The following is a 20151-nucleotide window of genomic DNA, read 5'->3' as shown; positions in this document are numbered from 1 at the left end:
GGCCACGCCGATGGCCGCGCCGGCCACCCGCTTCCTGCGGCTCAACCGGGAGGCCGCCAGCGCCAGCAGGTCCTCCTCGGCCTTGGCAGCGATGGTGGCACCGGCGGGGCGGACGGCACCTGGCCGCCCGCTGAGCCGGATGCTCCGGTGGGGACCGGGATGGGGTGGGATGGAGATGAGGATAGGGATGGAGCTGACACTGGGGCTGGGAGTGGGAACAGCGATAGGGACAAGGATGGGGCTGGCAGTGGGGACAGTGACGGGGACAGGGATGGAGCTGGCAGTGGGAATGGGAGCAGGGATGGGGACAGGGATGGAGCTGGCAGTGAGAACGGGAACAGGGATGGGGACAAGGATGAAGATATGGATAAGGGTGAAGCTGGCAGTAGGGCTGGGAGTAGGAACAGGAATGGGGACAGGGATGGAGCCAGCAGCTGGGATGGGAGTGGAGACAGGAGCAGGGATGGGGACAGAGATGGAGCTGGCAGTGGGAGTGGGTGCAGAGATGGGGATGGAGATGAGGACAGGAACAGGGTTGGAGATGAGGACAGGAACAGGGTTAGAGATGAGGACGGAGCTGGCAGCAGGGCTGGGAATGGGAACGGGAGAAGGGATGGGGACAGGGACAAGGATGAGCCGGTGGTGGGGAAGGGAGTGAGCACAGGAGGAGGGACAGGGATGGAGATGGTGACAGGGACACGACTGAAGATGGGGATTGGGATGGAGCTGGCAGCAGGGCTGGGAATGGAAACAGGAGCAAGGATGGGGACAGAGATGAGGATAGGGACAAGAATAGGAATGAGGATGGGGACACGGATGGTCAAAGCAGAGGGACTGGGAGCAGAGATGGGGACGGGAGCAGAGCTGGAGATGGGGACAGGAATGGGGACAGCAGTAGGGCTGGAGCCGAAGATGGGACCGGGAGTGGGGCCGAAGCTACGAATGGAGCCGGGACTTGCGCTGGCGAAGGGGACGAGTCTGGAGCCACCGATGGAACCGGGAACGGAGCCGGGACCCGAGAAGGCGACAGAGCCGGGAGTGGAGCCGGGGAAGGGCTGCGATCGGAGCTGGGAACGGAGTCGAGAGCGGAGCTCCTGCAGCAGCCGGGACCGGAGCCGGTGTTGGAATCGGGACTGGAGCCGATGATGCAACCAGGACCGGAGCCAGTGCTGGAGCTGGTGATGTAACCGGAGCCGAGATGGAACCGGGACAGAGGCGGGAAGGAGCTGGGGATGGAGCCGGGATGAAGCCGCCGCGACGCGCGGGGCAACTTCTCATCAAGTTGCCCGAGAGCGGCACCTCCGGGACCGGTGCCCCCTCCCCCGGGACCGGCCCCGCCGCTGCCCCTCTCTTCCCGGTGCGCACCGGCGGGGTCGCGCAACGCTGCCCGGGGCCGTTCTCCCGGAGCACCCTCCCCCCCAACCCCCCATGCCCGCCAACCTCACGCCCCTATTTTGGGGGTCCCGGAAGGCTCACGGTCCCCGGCCGGCGGCGGAGCCCCCCTCCCCCTAGCCCTCACCGGTGCCCGCTGGTGCCCGCCGGTACCTGCCGCCCGCGGCGCCGGGAGCCACGTGCCGGGGCCGCCGCCGCCCGCACCGCGCCGCGCCCGCAGCCCCGCTCCGCCCGCCCCGCTCGACGGCACCGGGCACGGCGGGGGCGGGCGGGGGAGGGACGGGAACGAGGGGAGTGCCTGGGGTGGGGTGAGGGGTACAGGGGAATGTGTGGGGGGGGGATCGGTGCAAGGGGGGGGTGAAAGGGAAGGGTGGGGGGTGCACAGATAAGGAGGGGGGGGCCTGCGCATGGGGGTTCCTGTACGAGGTGCGGGGGGAGGCGTGCAGAAACCTGGGGGTGCAGGGCTGTGAGTGTTTAGGGGGAGTGTGGGATGAGGGTGCTGGGTTGGGGGGGGAGGCTGGATTCTGGGTAGGGGGTTGTGAGTGTGGGGGTGTGTCACCCAAAGGGTGACAAGCAAGGGGGGCTGCTGGTGCATGGGGTGCAGGCGCCCCCCGCCCTGTTGACACAGCCCTGTGGGGCTCAGCTCCATACAGGGAGCAGGTAGGCTCCGGGAGACCCTCCTCAGGACTCCCCCCAAGTGTGTGGCTGCCGCTGGGGAGCCCCAGGCTTGGGCGGAGGAGGGGGGTCAGGCTCTGTCAGGGTTCAGGGCTCCTTCCCAAATCCAGGGATGGGGACAGAGCCACCATCCTGGGGGGAGGGGGGGTCTTGGTGTGCCCCCCTCCACTGCCATCGAGGTGCCCACGCGGCTGGGGCAGCTGGAAGGTTGCGGATGCGGCCCCGGCGCCCCCAGCGCGGGCCCGGGGGGGCTCATTTGCGGTTGATCTTTTCCGATCTTGCCTGAATTTGCTCCGTTATGCAAAGCGAAGCCTCGGCCTCTGCTCTCCCGGGGAAGGGGGGGGGGGGGGGGGGGGGGGGGGGGAGGGCGGGGAAAGAGCTGCTTCCCCCCCCTGCTTCCTACTCCCCACATCCCCTCCTGCTTCACCCCATCCCCTCCCGCTCCTCTCCATCACTCCCCACTCCCCCCATCCCTTCCAGCTCCCCCATCCATTCTTTCTTCCCCCACCACCTTCTCCTCACCTTCATCCCCTTCTCCTCACCTTCATCCCCTCCTGCTTTCCCTCATCCCCTTCTGCTCCCCCATCCCCTCCTACTCCCCCCATACCCTCCTGCTCCCCTCATCCCCTCCTGCTCCCCTCATCCCTTCCTGCTCCCCTCATCACTTCCTGCTCCCCTCATCCCCTCCTGCCCCCCTTCATCCCCTCCTGCTCCTTTCCATCACCTCCTATTCCTCTCCATCACCTCCTGCTCCCCCCATAACTCCCTGCTCCTCCCTACCCCTTCCTGCTCCCCCTCTTTTCACCTCCTGCTTCCCAGCAATTCCAGAAATATCAAGGAAAAAGGAAAATCCAGGCCAGAGCCTCCAGTTGCCCTCACCCTGGTGCTGCCCCCCAGTCTGGCACCATCCTGGTCCCTCTGTGGAGGGGGTGGGGTGGGATGAGTTGTTCCCCCCTTTATGGAGTCCACGGGGGGAGGCTTTGCACACACGTGTGCATGTGTGTGTGTATGCACACGTGTGTCCTTGAGGCATCAGGAGATGGCCCTCAGGGCTCTGTGTGTGGGGGGGTGAGGTGGGGGGGGATGGGGGGCTCTGCATATGTGTGTGTGTGTGCTCTGTGCATGTGTGTACACATGCTAAGTGCAAGTGTGTGCTCTGTGCACGTTTGCATGCTAAGTGCATATGTGCATGTTAAGTGCATGTGTGTTTGTGCTCTGTGCAAGTGTACATGCTAAGTGCATGTGTGTGTGAGCTCTGTGCACATCTGCATGCTAAGGGCACATGTCTGTGTGAGCTCTGTGTATGTGTACATGCTAAGTGCATGTGTGTGTGTGCTCCATGCATGTGTGTACACATGCTAAGGGCACATATGTTTGTGTGCTCTGTGCATGTGTACATGCCAAGTGCATGTGTGTGCCTGCTCTGTGCATGCTAAGTGCATGTGTGTATGCCCTGTGCATGTTTTGTGTGCCCTGTGCCCATGTGTGTGTGCTCTGTGCCCATGTGTGTTCTGTGCACATCTGCATGCTAAGTGCATGTGTGTGTGCTCTGTGCCCATCTGTGTGTGCCCTCTGCCTGCCTGTGCACTCCATGCCCATCGGACCACGCGTGCCCATGCCACATGTGTGTGCACACACATGTTGGGGTGCAGACGCTGCCACACTCCCACCGTGCCCATGTGTGTGTCACCCCCTCCTCCTCCGCCCCCTCCCCGGCTGCGATGTCTCCGTTGTCCGTTCCGTGTTGGCAGCTCCGGCAGCTCCGGCTCGATCCCGGGAGCCTCCTGCTGGATTTATGTCTCCGCCGGCGGAGGATCGATGGGTCCCGAACCGCCCGGGCTGGGCACAAATCACGGCGGCTGCGGCATCTTCCCGCCCCGGTTGGGGACGGTGACAGGCGCCCGGTGGCACCACCACTGTCGCCCGCGCTGCTCCCCCTCCAACCCCCGGGAGGGGACACCGGAGTCCCGCCGCCCGCCACCGGCTCCTCGCTGAGCCTAATGAGCAGCAACAGCCAATTAATTAGGCGAGCTGCGAGGGGAAGCCCGAGCGCTAATTAGCAGGGAGCAAGGAGCGGGTGGCCGGTGGCAGGGCCCTGGCCGTGGGGACATCAGGGGACATTAGATGGCATCGGGGGTGGGGGGGGGTCTGGGGTGACCCCAGAGGGAGACAAGGCAGTGACAGAGAGAAAGGTCAAGGCTGAGTGGCCCTTGGGGACATGGAGAGGGGCGGGGGAGAGGGGGTCAGGGCCTCATCCTGCTCTCTGCTGTCAGGCTGCTGCCAGCGACCATGGCAGTGACATCCCGCTGCCACATGCTGTGCCCATCCTGGCTGACCCCCGAGCCCGAGCCGGTGCCATCGGGCACCCCACTGGGGACAGAGCCGCGGCCGCGGCCGTGGAGCCGGCGGCTGCAGAGGCAGAGCCGGGAGCCGAGCACGGTGCCAGCCACGGGGGTTGAAATGTGGCTGCGGTGCTGCGGTGCCAGGGCGCAGGGCATGAATAAATGCATAAGGGCCATGTCCCTGTGTCCCCTCCCTGCAGCCAGCACGGCTGGCACGGGGAGGGGGGTCAGTGCCACCGCCCGGCGATGCCACATCCACCATCGACATCCATGCCCACCCCCGAGGACTCACCAGTTGGAGGGAGAGTGGCACAGGGACCCACAAGGAGGTCATATCCAGCGCGGGCACGGCCACGGTGCTGGAGCCCTGAGTGCTGCCCAGTGCTGGGGCATGGGGCCTGGCACCCACTGCATGGCACGCGGGACTGGTTCATTGTCCACAGTGCCCTGTGCAGGGCACACAGTGCATGGCACCCAGTGTATGGCACCCACTGCTGTGAGGAAGTGTGGGGGGGGAGTCTCAGCTGCACCCCCAACGCTGTGATGAACTGTGGGGGGGTGTTTAGCTTCACCCTCACTGCTATGATGAATTGGGGAGGGGGTCTCAGCTGCACCCCCCTACTGCTGTCATAAATTGGGGGGGGTCTCAGTTGCACCCCCACTGCCGTGATAAACTGGGGGGGGGTCTTAGCCACACCTTCATTGCTGTGATGAATTGGGGGGTCTCAGCTGCACCCCCCCTACTGCTGTGATAAATTGGGGAGGGGTCTCAGCTGCACTCTCACTGCTGTGATGAACTGGGGTCCGGGGGGGGAGGTGTCTCAGTTTTGGGGTGGGGGTGAAAGCCTTGGGGAAGGGGCGGGTGGGGGGATCCCGGAGGTGGGGTGGGGGTGTGTGTGGGGGGATGTTACATCCCCTCCCTCTGCCTTCCCCCCAAAACCCCCCGGCGCTGTCGGTCGCGGCGCTGGCTGCAGCCGCCGGGATGGATCCTCTGGACAGGAGGATTTATTAGGGATGCGAGGAGCTGTCAGCCGCAGAAATCCCGGGATCAGCCGGCGGGGGGGCAAGTCAAGGCACGGGGAGGGGTCCCATTTATCCCCCCTGCTCATTCTCCTCACCCCCTCAACACCCTCTGACACCCCCTTCCCCCCGCCTCCACACCTCCTGCCACCTCCTCGCCCCGGGTCCCTCCATCCCACGGAGGTGCCGGTAACCGGGGGGGAGTCTCCCCTCCTTCCCTCCCTCCCACCTCCCCCTGCCCGCCCTGTGCCCCCCGTCCCCCCCTGGGGCTCATTGCGGATGCGGCTCATGCCCGGGGCTGACAAATAGGCACCGAAATCAGACAATTAGCCGCTGCCAGCCGCCGATTAATGCGCAGCCCCCCCTTCCCCCCCCCCCCAACCTAGAGCCGAGCCGGGGGCGGGGGGGGGGTGGTTGGGGGGGGCAAAGCTGGCAGTGATGGACGAGCCCGGGGGGACCCCGGCCCCGCCGCCCGCATCAATTACCGGGAGTGACACCGAGCGGGGCGGGCGGGGCGGGGGCGGAGGGGGAGGTAAACGGGAGCCGGGTGGGAAGGGAGGTGGTGGGATGCAAACGGGGCCGGGCCGGACCCCCGGGTGCGTGTGAGTGTGGACATGTGTGTCAGAGCGTGTTCGTGCGTGTGTGACCGTGCACACGCGTGTCAGAGCATGTTCATGCGTGTCAGAGCGTGCAGCTGTGTGTGTGGCCATGTTCATGCGTGTCAGTGCATGTAGCTATATCTGTAGCCATGTTCATGCGTGTCAAAGCATGTAGCTGTGTGTGGTCATGTTCACGTGTGTCAGTGCATGTAGCTGTGTGTGTGGCCATGTTCACGCGTGTCAAAGCATGTAGCTGTGTGTGTGGTCGTGTTCACGTGTGTCAGAGCATGTAGCTATGTGTGACCATGCCCACGCGTATCAGAGCATGTCCCCAGCGCTGTGCGTGGCCCCACGTGGGGGACAGAGGGGACAGTTCGTGGTCTGGGAGCCTCAGACCATGCTCCCCGCGTGTCCCTGGCTGCTGTCCCCACACGTCCCCAGCTATGACCCCCGCGCGTCCCCAGTTGTGCTCTCCATGTCCCCGCCAGGGTCTCTGTGTCCCCACCTTGGTCCTTGTGTGTCCCCAGTCGCCGTCCCCACGGTGCCCCCTGCGTCCCCTCCGTCATTCCCACATCCCCAGCTGTGTTCCCCCGTGTCCCGGCCGTGGTCCCCCTGTGTCCCAGCTGTGTCCCCAGCCGTGTCCCCAGCCGTGTCCCCAGCCGGGCGGTGACAGATGCTCGGTCCCCAGCCGGTCGATGCCTCCACGCCGGTGGCGGGGGCTGATCAATGGCACCAATTACGCCGCGAACGGAGCTCTCGGGGCGGGGGTGGCGGCGGGGGGGGGGTGGGGATTTGAATGGAACCCTCCCGGGGTAGGGCAACCCGGGGGCTCCTCTGCACCCTCTTTGGCCTCGCGTGTTGTGTGAGGGGGGTCCACGGAGAAACTGGGGTTGTGGTGGGAGGGCTCCGACCCCCCCCCCCCTCGCTCCTCCCCATCGACCGCCGGAGGCGGATTTGACATTTACAAATTCAGAGACTTCAGGTTATCGATCGGGATAAGAGACCCCCCCACAGCCCCCCCAAATCGATCCTGTGCTGATGTTGACGTGGGGGGGGGGGCGCACAGCACCGCAACCCCCCAGCCTGGGATCCTGGAGGGGTCTAGGAAAGGATCCTGGCGGGGGGGGGTGTCCAGGGAGGAGTGTTGAGGGTATAGAGAGGGGTGCGCTGCCCACCCATGCTGGGTGCCCCCCCCCTCCCCCTCCCGGCTTCGTTGAATGCTGGCAGCGCTGGACACCGCCCCCCCCCTCCCCTCCCTTAGGCGGACTCGGGGGCAGCGGAGCGTGGGCGGGGGGGGTCCGCAGGGAGCTGCTGTCAGGGAAGCAGCGAGGCGCGGGGTGGGCAGCGCGGGGGGGGGGTTGGGGGGCGGCTGTCAGCCCGGACCTGATGGGCAGCAGAGCCCGGAGCGGCGGAGCCGGGGGGGGGGGGAGACACGACACGGACTTGCAGCATCCCCCAGCCAGCATCCCGGGTCGGGGAGGCTGCCCAGGCACCCAACCTCCCAACGCCCCCCCACATCCCCCCCCACCGCCAAAACCAGGGCTTCTCCCTGTGGCACCCCCAAAACCCTGGCGTGAGGGGAGGGGTCCCCATTCAGCCCCGTAAGGTGCGGAGGGCGATGCGCCCTGGGGGGCACTGAGCTGGGAGAGAGATATTCGGAGCCCCTGGGGGGTACTGAGCTGGGGGGGGGGGGATGTGGGGGGATATTCGTAGCACATGGGGGGTGCTGAGCTAGAGGCGGGGGGAGTGGGGAAGGATATTCGCAGCCTTTGGGGGGTGCTGAGCTGGGGGAGGATATTCGGAGCCCCCGGCGAGTACTGAGCTGGGGGGAGGGGGATGTGGGGGGATATTCGCAGCCCTTGAGGGGTGCTGAGGTGGGGAGGGGGAAGACTGGGGGGGGAATATTCGCAGCGCCCCCCCCCGCCCGCCCAGCTGGGTACCAGGGGTTGAGCTGCCGGCGCCGGGCGCTGCGGGGCCGTTAATTATGGATGAGGCCAAATTGGCCTCCGCTGCCGCTTAATCCCCGCAAACACGGCGCGGGCTGAGCAAACACCGGGGGGGGGGTGTCTGCACCGGGGACACACCGAGGGGTGCGGGGGAGGCGGGGGGAAGCACTGCACCGAGTGTGGCAGAGCTGCATTGGGAGGGGGGCAACAGCTGGGGGAATAAGGGGAGGGGGGGCTGCACCGGGGGGAACGACGGCATCGGGGGAGGCTGCATCAGGGGGTGGGCACCCAGCACCGGGGAGTGTGTGTGTGTGCGTGGGGGGGGTTGCAGAATCGGGTTGGGGGGATCGCATCCACCGTGCCAGGTGGGTACCCCAGTGCCAGGTGGGTACCCCAGTACCAGGTGGGGTGTGGGGTTTGGGGGGGATGGCAGCTCCCCGGAGGGCTGTGGGATGCTGGTGTGGGGCACCCAGTACCCCCCAGTTTCCCCTGCAAGCTCCCCGGTGCCCCCCGGTCCCCCCACCGCCCGGCGATGGCGCTGCCGTGGCCTTTGCCCAGTGTCACTCTGGGGCAAAGTCTGCCCGGGGGGGAGCGGTGCCACTGGGAGCGGCTGGGGTGAGGTGGGTCAGGGACGGCTGCAGCCGTACCAACGGGGGGCATAGGGGGACTGTAGGGAGGGCACAAGCCCAGGGTGGGCTCTGGGGACCCGGGATGGGCTGAGAGGGTTGTGGGGAGGGTCGGGGAACCCTGGCGGGGGGGCGCGTGGACCAGTCCTGGGTGGGTGTGTGGGACCACAGGTGGGCACAGATCTGATCTGAGTAGGCATGTGGGACTCCAGGTGGGCATTGAGGGACCTGGGTGGGCACTCAGAGTGCTGGGTGGGGACGGGCCAGCCCTGGGTGGGTATATGGAAGCCGGGTGGGCACACACTGGTTATGAGTGGGCACATGGGACCTTGGATGGGCTCAGAGTGGCCCTGGGTGGGCACAGAGGTGACTGGAGGAGTCTGGCACTGGGTGGGGGCACACTGTGAGCCCTGACCCCAGTGTCCCTTCTGCAGGGTGCTGTATCCTGGGGCCCCGCCGGTGCCCACCGGGACGGTGCACCCCCGGGCAGCGCAGTTGAAGTGCTCAGCGTGGCCGGGCAGAGGATGGCCAAGAGGCTGCTGGTGGCCTACGGGCTGTGGGCACTGGGGGGGCCGCTGGGGCTGCACCACCTCTACCTGGGCAGGGACAGCCACGCACTGCTCTGGATGCTGACCCTGGGCGGCTTCGGCGGTGCCTGGCTCTGGGATTTCTGGCACCTCCCAGGCTGGGTGGCCGCTGCCAACGGGACTGCGGTGCCCAACGACCACACCGGCACTGTGCCAGCCTTCAGCCCCCTGCGCCTGGCAGGGCAGGTGGCAGTGGGGATGTATTTCGGCTTGGTGGCAGCGCTGGGGCTGCCCTGGGTGCCGGCGCTGTTGGCACAGCCCCTGGCTGTGGGGCTGGGGGTGCTGCTGGTCTCCTGGGTGGGCAACCAGATGACAGAGGCCCCCAGCACCCTGGCAGCATCCTTCCTCACCTCCCTCCTCTTGAAGGGCAGGGTGCTGGCACTGCTGCCCGTCAGCGTGGCTGCCAGCATGGCTGCCCAGCGCCACCGGTGCTACAAACCCCGTGGGATGCCACGGCCGGGGCTGCCCACCCGCCTCTACCACCTGGGGCTGGCATGCCTGGCGTTCACCACCCCGCTGGCCTGCCGTGGGTTCTGTGGCGCCGCCGGGGTGCTGGGCACCCTCCTGACCCTGCCCCGTGCTGCCATCGAGCTCCTGCTTCTGCCCCTCCGTCCCATCTGGCTCCTGGCAGAAGTGCTGGGCTTCACCAGCACCAATCCAGCACGGAAGAGCGGTGCCAGCTTCCAACAGAGCAGCTGGAGCAGGAGGCAGCAGTGGGCATATGAGGTGAGGGTGCGGTGCTGGGTGCCCAGTGTGGAGGGGGAGGCTGTGGTGGGATGGGTGCTGAAATGGGATGGGTGCTAAGGTGGGATGGGTGCTGTGGTTGGATGCTGAGGTGGGGTGGGTGCTGAGGTGGGATGGATGCTGAGGTGGGATGGATGCTGAGGAGGGATGGGTGCTGAGGTGGGATGGGTGCTGGGGCTGGATACTGAGGTGGGGTGGGTGCTGGGGTGGGATGGGTGTTGGGGATGGATGCTGGGGTGGGATGGGTGCTGAGGTGGGATGGATGCTGAGGAGGGATGGGTGCTGAGGTGGGATGGATGCTGAGGAGGGATGGGTGCTGGGGTGGGATGGGTGCTGGTGTGGGATGGATGCTGGGGTGGGATGGATGTTGGGGTGGGATGGATGCTGGGGTGGGATGGATGCTGTGGTTGGATGCTGAGGTGGGATGGATGCTGTGGTTGGATGCTGGGGTGGGATGGGTGCTGAGGTGGGATGGATGCTGGGGTGGGATGGATGCTGGGGTGGGATGGATGCTGGGGTGGGATAGATGCTGTGGTTGGATGCTGAGGTGGCTTTTGGCTGCCTCCATTTTGGGCTCTCCTCTGAGGGCACACACAATCCCATGCATGGCACCGGGGGTGCCCCAGCAGGGTTCCCACATCACATCTCTCTTGCCCCCAGGTCCTGGGTCTCCCTTCTGGCTCTGCCACCGAGGACGTGCACCGGAGCTACCGGGAGCTGGTGAAGCTTTGGCACCCGGACCACAACCGGCACCGGGCTGAGGAGGCTGAGAGACGATTCATAGAGCTGCAGGAGGCCTACGAGGAACTGGCAGGACCCAGGAGGGCTGCTGGGGGGTGACACCGGGGACTGAGAGTGGGGCCGGGGGATGTCAACAGGAATTTCTCTCTGTGGCTTTGTTCCTGCACTCGGTGCAACGGGTGGCAGGGGACCGCGCGGCAGAGCACAGTGAGCACCGGACCACCGGGAAAGTGCCACCCAGGGGTGTCACAGAGACGTGGAGGGGACTGGTGCCACCCATTGTATGGGCATGGTGCCACCTACTGCACGGGGATTGTGCAAACCACTACACGACACCGGACACGGAGGCCACCAGCACTCGCACGCCCGGTAGTCCCGGCGGTATCCCTCGGGGAAGCCCCATCGCGGGGCGGTGAGAGTGAGGAGCAGGGACTCGAACCGTTGAACACGCAGCTCAGTCCCCTCATCTTCGGCCGCGCCCGGAGCGCACTCGGGTATTTCCGCAGCAGGGCGGTGGCTCTCGGCACTTTCCGTCCACGTTCGGCTCTCGTCTTCCCGCCCACCTGGGCACTGCAGGATCCGATTGGCTCTCAGGGGGGATTGGCCACGGCTTCCTCCCGCGTCGGAGGCGGGAGAGGGCGGAGCCTCGCTGTCGCGGCCGTTGGGCAGCCTCCCATTGGCTGGCGGGATACCCCTCCTCGCGCCACGACGCGTTTCTCATTGGCCAGAACCACTCAGCCCTCCCCCTAAGGTCTCATCTGAATGGCTGAAGGAGGAAGGAGGGCGGGCCAAGTCGAACCTTTTCCGCCCTTTCATTGGCGGGATCCTCGCCGAGGGGCGGGCATAATTGCGGCGACCTCGCGTTGCCATTGGCTGCCTTGCGGTGGCCGCGTCGCCAATTGGTTGCAGCCACCGAAGGGCTCTTGCCGGGCCGCCGCCGCCCCCTCCCTCTCCCTCTCCCTCTCCCTCTCCCTCTCCCCCTCCCCGGTGCATCGCGGCAGCTCGAGGTGAGGGGAGGGGGGAAGGGGAACGGCAGCTCCGTGGGGGAAGGGGGGGATCCCGCCGCCGCGGCCGCTGAGTGCGGGGAGCCCCGGGGCCGGCGGGGAGCCAAGGGGACCACGGGGGCCGGGCCGGAGCGAGGGGAGGGGGCGGCGAGAGAGGCCTGGTGAGGGGGTTCTGAGGGGCCTGGTGAGCAAAGGAGCGGTGAGGCCTTGTGAGGGGGAGTGGGGCGCTGGGGGTCTGGTGTGGGGAGTGCAGGAGCTGAGGGGTCCTGCGTGGGAAGGCGGAGGTCGAGCGGGCGCTTGTGTGGTTAACTGAGCGGCTGAGGAGGCTTGTGACGGGCGGGGGCACAGAGGGGCCTGGGGGGATGGGGCAGAGGGGTCTGTGAGGGGGCTCCGGGGGTAAAGGGGGTGGGGGGCAGCGCTGGGGAGCTGTGGGGGTGTGGGGCGCGGGCGAGTGACCTTCGGGACCCCGGATTTATGTCGGGGCTCAGCCACGGCCTCCCCACTGCCCTTCATCCCTGCCTCCCCCGGGCCTCTTCCTCCCCCAGCTGCTCCTTCCCGGGGGCAGGAATCCTCTGCCGGTGGGGACATGGCTCGGTGGCCTTTAGGTGTTGCCAAAACCCAGACGATGACCTGAGGAAGGATTTTCCTCCGGCCCTGGGGAGGGGGAGGTTTAAACTCCTGCCTTCAGCCCCCTCCACTTTTTCCACTCGGGATCTTCTCCTGAGAGAAGCCAACCAGCAGGAAGTCCAGGAGGTGGCTTCCAGCTCCTGGGCTCTGCTCTTCTGCCCCCTCCTCTGTGCTCTTGGGGCTTGGTGCTCAGTTTCCTGAGCCAGCTCTGGTGCTGAGAGGTTGTGGAGGGTTCCCCCCCAGGGCCACGGTGCCACGGGGGGGAAGGGGTGAAGAGGGCAGCTTGGGTTGGATTTAGAGAGGGGAGAAAGCCCTGGCGGGGAGAGGGAGAGGGCTTCAGTGTGTGATCGACCTCCCTGAGCCTCTGCTCCGGGGGTCAGCTCAATTCTCCTGCTGTCATCAAGCCAGGAGAGGAGTTTGAGATGCCAAAAGAGGAACAAAAGCTTCTGTGTGGAGCTTTTGTGTGCTGAGGGAGGTAAAGTTGGAACATGAGACAGACAATTCCCTGTGGGACCTGCTCCAGCCAGAGCCCAGACCTCCCTCTTCCCTGATTTTGGAGCTTTTTAGAGTCACTTTTTCACCACTTTTTTTGTTTTTGGAGTGGGAGGAGGGAAGCTGCTGTGGGAGATCTCCAGCTGCTTCCTCATCCCTCTGGAGCTGGTGGAGATCTTGAAGCTCAAAAGTCACCAGGGTGGAGGGTTTGGACTTGCAGGACCTTGGAACCTAGCCCCAAATCCAGGTGGTTTTGAGTCCTGGAGCTCGGGGGAAGAGGAAGGGGGTGGCGGGGGGAGGTGTCTGGGGGCTCAGAAAAGGCAGCAGGGGTTGGTCTGGAGGCTCCTGAGCTCCCTCAGCTCTCCCTGGCAGCAGTTTTTGGTGGGGCCATGGAGTGTGGGAGCAGCAGAGTCCTGCTGGATCCGCGGCAGAGCAGTTCTGAAGGAGACTGGCAGCAGGCTGGGGACTGGGAAACTGTGGCAGTGAAAATCTGGGACGTGGGGATGCTCCCAAGCTCTCCCCCTCCCCACTTGGAGCTGCCAAGCTACCCCCACCTGGAGCTCCCCCTTTGTGTTGTGAATTGAGGCAAAATGAGGCTGGAAAAGGGATTGGGGAGGGTTTTTTGGGGGGGAGGGGGTGATGGGGGTGGAAGAAGGAGTGGGAGGAGGGAGGGGTTGAGCAGCCACCTGCCCAGTCGTGCTCTGCATTAAATGAGTTGAAGAGGTGAGGATTGAGCTGGAATACAGACAGCTAATTATGGCTGGGGTTAAATGAGGGGGCTCATCCCTGGGGAAGACAGCCTCCCCCCTCCTCAAATTCCTGCCTCTCCATCCTCAAATCCCCTTCCCCCCCCCCCCCCCCCCCCCTCCCCCCCCCCCCACCCCCCCCCACCCCCCCCCCCCCCCCCCCCCCCCCCCCCCCCCCCCCCCCCCCCCCCCCCCCCCCCCCCCCCCCCCCCCCTCGCCCCCCCACCCCCCCCCCTCCCCCCCCCCCCCCCCCCACCCCCCCCCCCCCCCCCCCCCCCTCCCCCTCCCCCCCCCCCCCCTCTAAAGGGTGACACAACAACAAACACGACACACACGTGGGCGTCAAGAGTGGGAAGAGTACGGGAAACACAACAAACAGGACGAACACGGAACATAACACAAACAACTTGAACACAATCAGAAGAAGACACACAACGGACACAAGAAGAGGGCAACACACAAAAGAAACAGACACACACACACACACACACACACACATGACACACAGAGAGACAGGGCCACACAGCTTGGACTGGACACAAACTATGGACGACTATCAACAGAGAAGGGAGGGTAAGACACATAGAGGATCAGGGGGACAGGAACAGACTTTTGTAAGGGGGAGACACATAAGGTACAGGAACAAACAAGAACAATTTGATAAACTAGGAAGGACGCAGGGGGAGATTTTAGAATCGGGGGAATAGTGGTAGAGGGCAGAATTGGAGAAAGAGAAGAGGCAGGTGAAGGAGAGGGAGCGCAGACGAGCGTCAGTAGATAGTGGTACTTAGGAACAGACATTATACGACAAAGCATCACACAAAAGGGTGATCAAGACACACGGCATAGTGTATGGATTAAGAGGTAAGTAGTATTTTGTAGCGTGCATAGCAACAACAACAGAAGGACGACGGGACAGGAGGACTTGGAGGGACATGACAAGCGAAGGAACACTATCATCTGACTCAGACATGGAGATAAACAGGATTAAGCAGACAGGACTAGGGGGAGGAACAATGTATGCAATAGGGGGGCGAACATCAGGCGACATGTTCGGAGAAAAGAACAGTAACAAAGTTTGAGAACAAGAAGAGAGGAGGGAAAAGCGAGAATATTAAGAGGGGGGGAAAAGGGGGACAGAGCAAGGTCTAAGGGACATTGTTAACGGAGAAGAAAGGGGAAAAGTCATTAAGGATGAAGGTTGGGTAGAATGTTGGAGTTTATAGGAGGAAGGAGTGAAAGTTTGTAGGAGAAGGGAGGGGTGGAGTTTGGATAGGGGGTTGGTGAGACACGTAAGGAGGTGGAGAGGGGGGGTGGAAGGAGGTGGAGAAGGAGGGTGGAGGATTTGGTGGAGGAACATAAGGTTAGGGGTGGGTGGGGGAGAGGGGGGGGGGGGGTAGATTTTAGGGGGGAATGGACTGAAGCGACAATTCACGAAGTGATTGAGTGGAGGGGGGGTGGGATGTGTTGTGGTGAGGGGAGGTCTAGGGGAGTGATGGGGGAGGGTGTGGGGGTGGGGGGTGGTTTCTGGTGGTTGGGGGGGTGGGTTATGAGTAACTGGGATGGGGGGGGGGACCAGGAGGAGGGGTATGGGGGGGAGGTGTGGGAGAATTTGGAGATGAGTTGTGGTGGCAAACAGACGCGGTTGGTGTTGTCAAGGTGTTGTGGTGATCAGGTGGGAGAGGAGGGTGGTGCAGTCATCTGGATGGGGAGCGTCACAAGAAGAGTGTGAGGGGGTTGGGTGAGAGAACAGTTTTGGATGTGTGTATATCTTCTGTTGGGGAGCATGGAGGAGGGAACAGGAGAGGTGGGTTAGTGTGGTGGATGTGAGGTGGAGTGAGGGGTATTGATGGGGGTGGGGGTGTAGAGGAGTTTTAGGACAACACAATATATAATAGACATTATGAGTCTAATATATTGGTGTGAGGACGGGAGGTTGAGAGGGGATAGGGGGAACGACAGGAGTCTAGGGGGGAGGGATTCTTGGTTTACTGACACGATGTTCTTGGGGGAAGGCAAGAGTGCAGTGGTGGGGCAGGAGGAGTGTGGAGGATGTCTATATAGGTGGGGAGGGGGGTGTTCACTCTCATTCAAAGCTGGTTGTAGTGATGGGGTCTGAGGTACGAGCATATTGTGGTGATGGGGCGAAGAGGAATTAGTGAGGTGGGCGGTTTAGTGTGTGTTGGGGCGGTGTGTATAGTTGTGACTGGTGTAGAAGTGGGCAGGAAGGGTGGGGGGGGTTGTTAGGAGGGGGGCATCTTGCAAGACATGAGGACAGTAGGCGCAGGGAGAGTGGACTGAAAAAGAAGTTTGGGTGGGGGGTGTATGGGAAGACATGGGGGTAGTGGGCGTAAAAAAATGAGGAGTGGAAAGTGGTTGTGGGAAGGGGGTCTTCAGTGGCAGGGTGTATTGTTGGTCATCTCTTGGTATGATGAAGATAGTGTGTTCGTGAGCGAGTAAGGAGAGACAGCGTATAGCGCATTTATATTGCACGGAAAAAAAATTTAGGACAGATGTTTATTGGTGAGTACTGTCAGGGTGGGCAGTGAACTTAAATCGGACATCATAGTGGGTGTCAGATAATTTTGATGTGGAGCATTCAGACGACTGTGGAGAGCATGCGGAGCTGGCAATTAGATTAAGCGACGGAGGGGTGTATAGGGCGAGAGAAGAGGGGCGCATTACTGACTCTGGTACGCTGAGGTGCGAGAGGACAAACGGTGGCTGGATGGTTAGGGGTTTGCGAAGACAGCACATGGTCGGGGTTGGAGAAAAGTTGATACATTTGAGTTTGGCGGCACGGGGAATGTGTATATGGCTGTACACGGGTGAGGTGTAGTTTAGTCATCACACACTGTCACCTAAACACATGACAGTGAGTTTCACAGAGATTGTAGATGGTGGATTGACGATACATGGAAAGGAATATGTGGCGTAATGACAGGTGGGTGGTGACTGAGCATGCAGATATGTAGGGGGTGGTGGGGTGGATGGGACTTGAATACATGGCACATAGGGAAGGGGATAATGAGGAAATGACACGAGACTAGATGTTGGATGGTGATCAGGTGGGGAGAGAGGGCATGGTGCTGGTTGGTGGGGATAGGGGCAGCAGAAAAAATGGTGGCGATGCTGGGACTAGGATTAATATTTATTGGATGGGTGGTCAGAAGTGGTGGGAGAGTGTCTAAACGGAGGAGGGGGGAGGGCAACTCTGGATGAGTTGTTGGTTTTTGACTGTGGGTGATGGGATGTGACTGATAGGAAGGACGGGGACGTGAAAGGGGTGGAGAGTATGTGGTAGGGGTTGGTAGAGATCCAGAGTGGAGAGTGGACTTGAGGTAGGACAGGCAGGTGATGGAATGTGTAGGTGGTGGGATATAGAGTGGGCGCTAGGGAGGGGGCGGAAGTGGGAGGAGAAGGAATAAGGATAAGAGGGTGGGGGGGGGGCAACTGGGGGAGGGAGGGGACACGGACATACGGACTCGGTATGAGCCAATTTGTGGGGGGGGGGACACACAAGACATGAAGGGGCGGGGGGAGTGAAGATTGCAACGCGGGGTTGAGAGCGCGGACGGGGTATGAGGGGGGTCTTTGGAAATCTAGGGAGAGTGGAATGGGGTATGAGAGATTTGTAGTGTCGACATGACGGAAAGACAGATATAATCGATGATGGGGGTGGTGAGTTTGGGTGGGGGTGAGGAGTTTGGCATAGTGAGGGTGGGAATTTGGTTACGTATGGGGGTTAAGGTGAATTGAGGGGGAAGGTTGGGGGGAGGCGTAAGATGGATGTGGTGGTTGGGGGGTATCAGGGGGGTGGTCGATGCGTAGGGCACATTGTAGACAAGATATAGGAAATTCATTAGCGTGGGTTTTGGTCAAATTGGGGTGAGGGGCACAGGGTTGTTGGGAGAGGCACGGAGGATGAACAACTGAACACAACTAACAAAAAAGTGTAAAGCACGTAGTGTCGGAGTGGAGATTTTCTGACACAGAGGGTGGAGCTTTGTTCGGGGGGGTGGCAGAGATCTACATGGTTGAGTGGGGGGCGCGGGGAACAATTTGAGAGGGTAGCAGGACGTAGGGGGCTGGGGGCATAAATGACATTAGAGATAGGTCGGAATGAAGGGGGTTTTAGGACCGGAAAATTGGTGCAGGGACGGGGTCGTTGGGGTTATAGTTAGTGGGAATATCGAGAAAAAATAAAAAAGGTCTGAGTGTGAGGTAAGGGGGGAACATTTCATTGGCTGTGGACAGGAGAGAGGACTTTAGGGTGGGTGGTGCGGATGTGGATGGGATCTAACACGGGGGCGATAGGAATGGAAGGAGGCGTTCTATTACTCTGAAGCCAGTGGGGGTTGAGTGGGGATGATATAGATTCTGATAGATGGGTGGAGGACACACCTGAGTGGGAAGGTGGGGGCAGAGTAGTGGAGATAGGATAGGCAGGTAAGGTTGATGGGGGTGGGGTGGGGGAGCGGACCTACACTGGGGGTGATTGGGGTGACACACAGGAGGGGGAGGGGGGGGGGAAAGAAGATTGGGAGGAGGAACGAGGGTGACGGGTCAGTGGTAGTGTGACGACGCAGGTGGAACAGACTGAAACAGGGGGGTGGGGTCAGGGGAGTACTGGTGTGGCTGGGGGCAGGTACAAAGGGTGGGGAAGATGCATGCAAAGTGGGGAGAGGATAGAGATAGGGGGGGAGTGTGACACACAGTTGGGGGAAGCGGACAACGAAGGAGACAGAAACACAGGGGGTTAGGAAGGGGGGGATGGGGAGGTGGGGTAACGTGTAGAGGGTGCAATGGTGGGGGACGGACAAGGTATGAATGGGATGAGGAGATCACAGGTGGGGGGGGGGGTGGAAGGATGGTGTAGGGGGGTGGGGAGTGGTGTTTTAATGAGTGGTTGAGAGGGACTTGATCAGGACTTAAGGAGCGGTGTTAGATAAGTGAGTGGGGGTTTGGGGATGGGGGGGACAGGAACAGATAACAAATTGTGAGACAACGGGGACAACAGCAACAAAGAACAAAGAATAGTAGAGAAACACAATGTACTCAAAGAACCTGTTGAGCGGGTCAACATGGGGAGGAGGGAGGTGACGGGGGGCGCAGAGTGACAGGAAATTGGGCAAAAGTGTGTAGGACGTGGGGATAGACAAACAAACAGGTGACAATAGGTGGGGTGGACACAATATATTTGGTACAAGGGGAGGATAGTAAGAGTGAGAATATCAAAATGGCGGAGGAGACATGGGCAGGGGAAGCAGAAATAGGAAGTAATTACAGGAGTAGGAGGAACGAGCTATTGACTAAGGTAGGGGTGTACACAATATGGTGGTGGGAGGTATGAGAGAGGGGGTCGCGTGGAGAAGGAGGGAAGTAGATAGGGAGGACAAAACAAGAAGAAGAACAGACATAGTTTTACAAGATGTAACGTGTAACAAGCGAACAAAGCGGGGGAAGCTAGAACAAGAGGGGGGGTAAAGGAAAGGGGAGGTGGTGGATTGTGGGAGGGGAAAAAAGGGGGGATGGGGATAGGGAAGGAAAGGAGAGAAGGAGGGGGGTTAGTGAGGGGAGGGTTGTTGTTTGTGTGAGGGGGGGAGGGAGGGAATAAATGGGGGTAAAAGGGGAGGGGGGGGGTGGGGGGGGGTGTTGGTATGGGGGGATTTAAATTAGAGGGGGGAGAAATATTGATGAGATGGTGTGGAGGGGGAGGAAGGGGGGGGTTTGGGGGGGTGGGGGAGTTGAAAGTGAAATTAGGGTTGGATATGGTGGGGATTGGGGGGGAGATGTGGGATATATATGGGAGTGGAGGGGAGGGAGGGAAGGTTTTGTTGGGGGGATAGGGGAATAGAAAGGATGAGTGAAATAGGGGTTGGATAGGATGGAGGGGGGGGGGGGAGGGGGGGGGAATATGGTGAGGATATGAAAGAAGATAGAAGAATTGTTGGTAAGGGGATGGGGAATGAGGGGGGAAATAGTATAGGGGTTATGGAGGGAATGATGAGGAGAGGATAAGGAGATGAGGTGGCCAAGAATGATTGGAGGGGGGTGAAGGGGGGGGGGGTGTGATTATGATGGTAATTAGAATGAAGAGTGGGGGGGATGTGAAGTGGGAGGAATGAGGATGATTAATTAGAAGGGATAGGTTAATGGGAGGGGAGGGGTGTGGTTGGGGGGGAAATTTGAATGTATATGGATAAGGAGATAGTTAATGTAATGTATATGAGGATAAATGTGGGGGGATTATGGTTGGGTGTTGAGGGAAGTTTTTAAGGAAGGGGGGGGGAATGGGGGTGTCTTGGGTGTTTGTGTGGGGTTTTGGTGGGGGTGGGTGGGGAGGTGTGGGGAGAAGATAATATGAGTCGGGGTTGGAGAATATAAGGTGGGGTGGGATTTTGGTGAGTGGATATGAATAATGGGGTGTGGATAAAGAATGGGGAATTGGGGAATAGAGGTTTGGGTATTTTTAAAGGGTATTATGGGGAGGGTTTTGTTGTATGAGGGGAGGAATATGATAATGGGGGTTGGTTTTGGCGGCTATGATGGTTGCATGTGCGCTGCTCGTATGGGGGGTAACTTGTGTCGCCGCCCGAGGGCCAATTGG

The 20151-nt window shown here is 61.8% G+C and overlaps 1 protein-coding gene across 1 annotated transcript; it reads left to right on the top strand.

The window, feature by feature from the left end:
- The first annotated feature begins 9124 nt into the window (after window positions 1-9124).
- DNAJC22 (DnaJ heat shock protein family (Hsp40) member C22) lies at window positions 9125-10771 on the top strand. The gene is made up of 2 exons (XM_054398765.1): window positions 9125-9913; window positions 10592-10771. Exons 1-2 carry the CDS (start codon window positions 9125-9127, stop codon window positions 10769-10771), a joined length of 969 nt encoding a protein of 322 aa, XP_054254740.1.
- Window positions 10772-20151: the final 9380 nt, after the last annotated feature.

Source organism: Indicator indicator, unplaced genomic scaffold, assembly GCF_027791375.1.
Source record: "Indicator indicator isolate 239-I01 unplaced genomic scaffold, UM_Iind_1.1 iindUn_scaffold_104, whole genome shotgun sequence".
Lineage (NCBI taxonomy): Eukaryota > Metazoa > Chordata > Aves > Piciformes > Indicatoridae > Indicator > Indicator indicator.
Note: the sequence above shows the minus strand (reverse complement) of the source record. Positions and strands in the feature narration are given on the sequence as shown.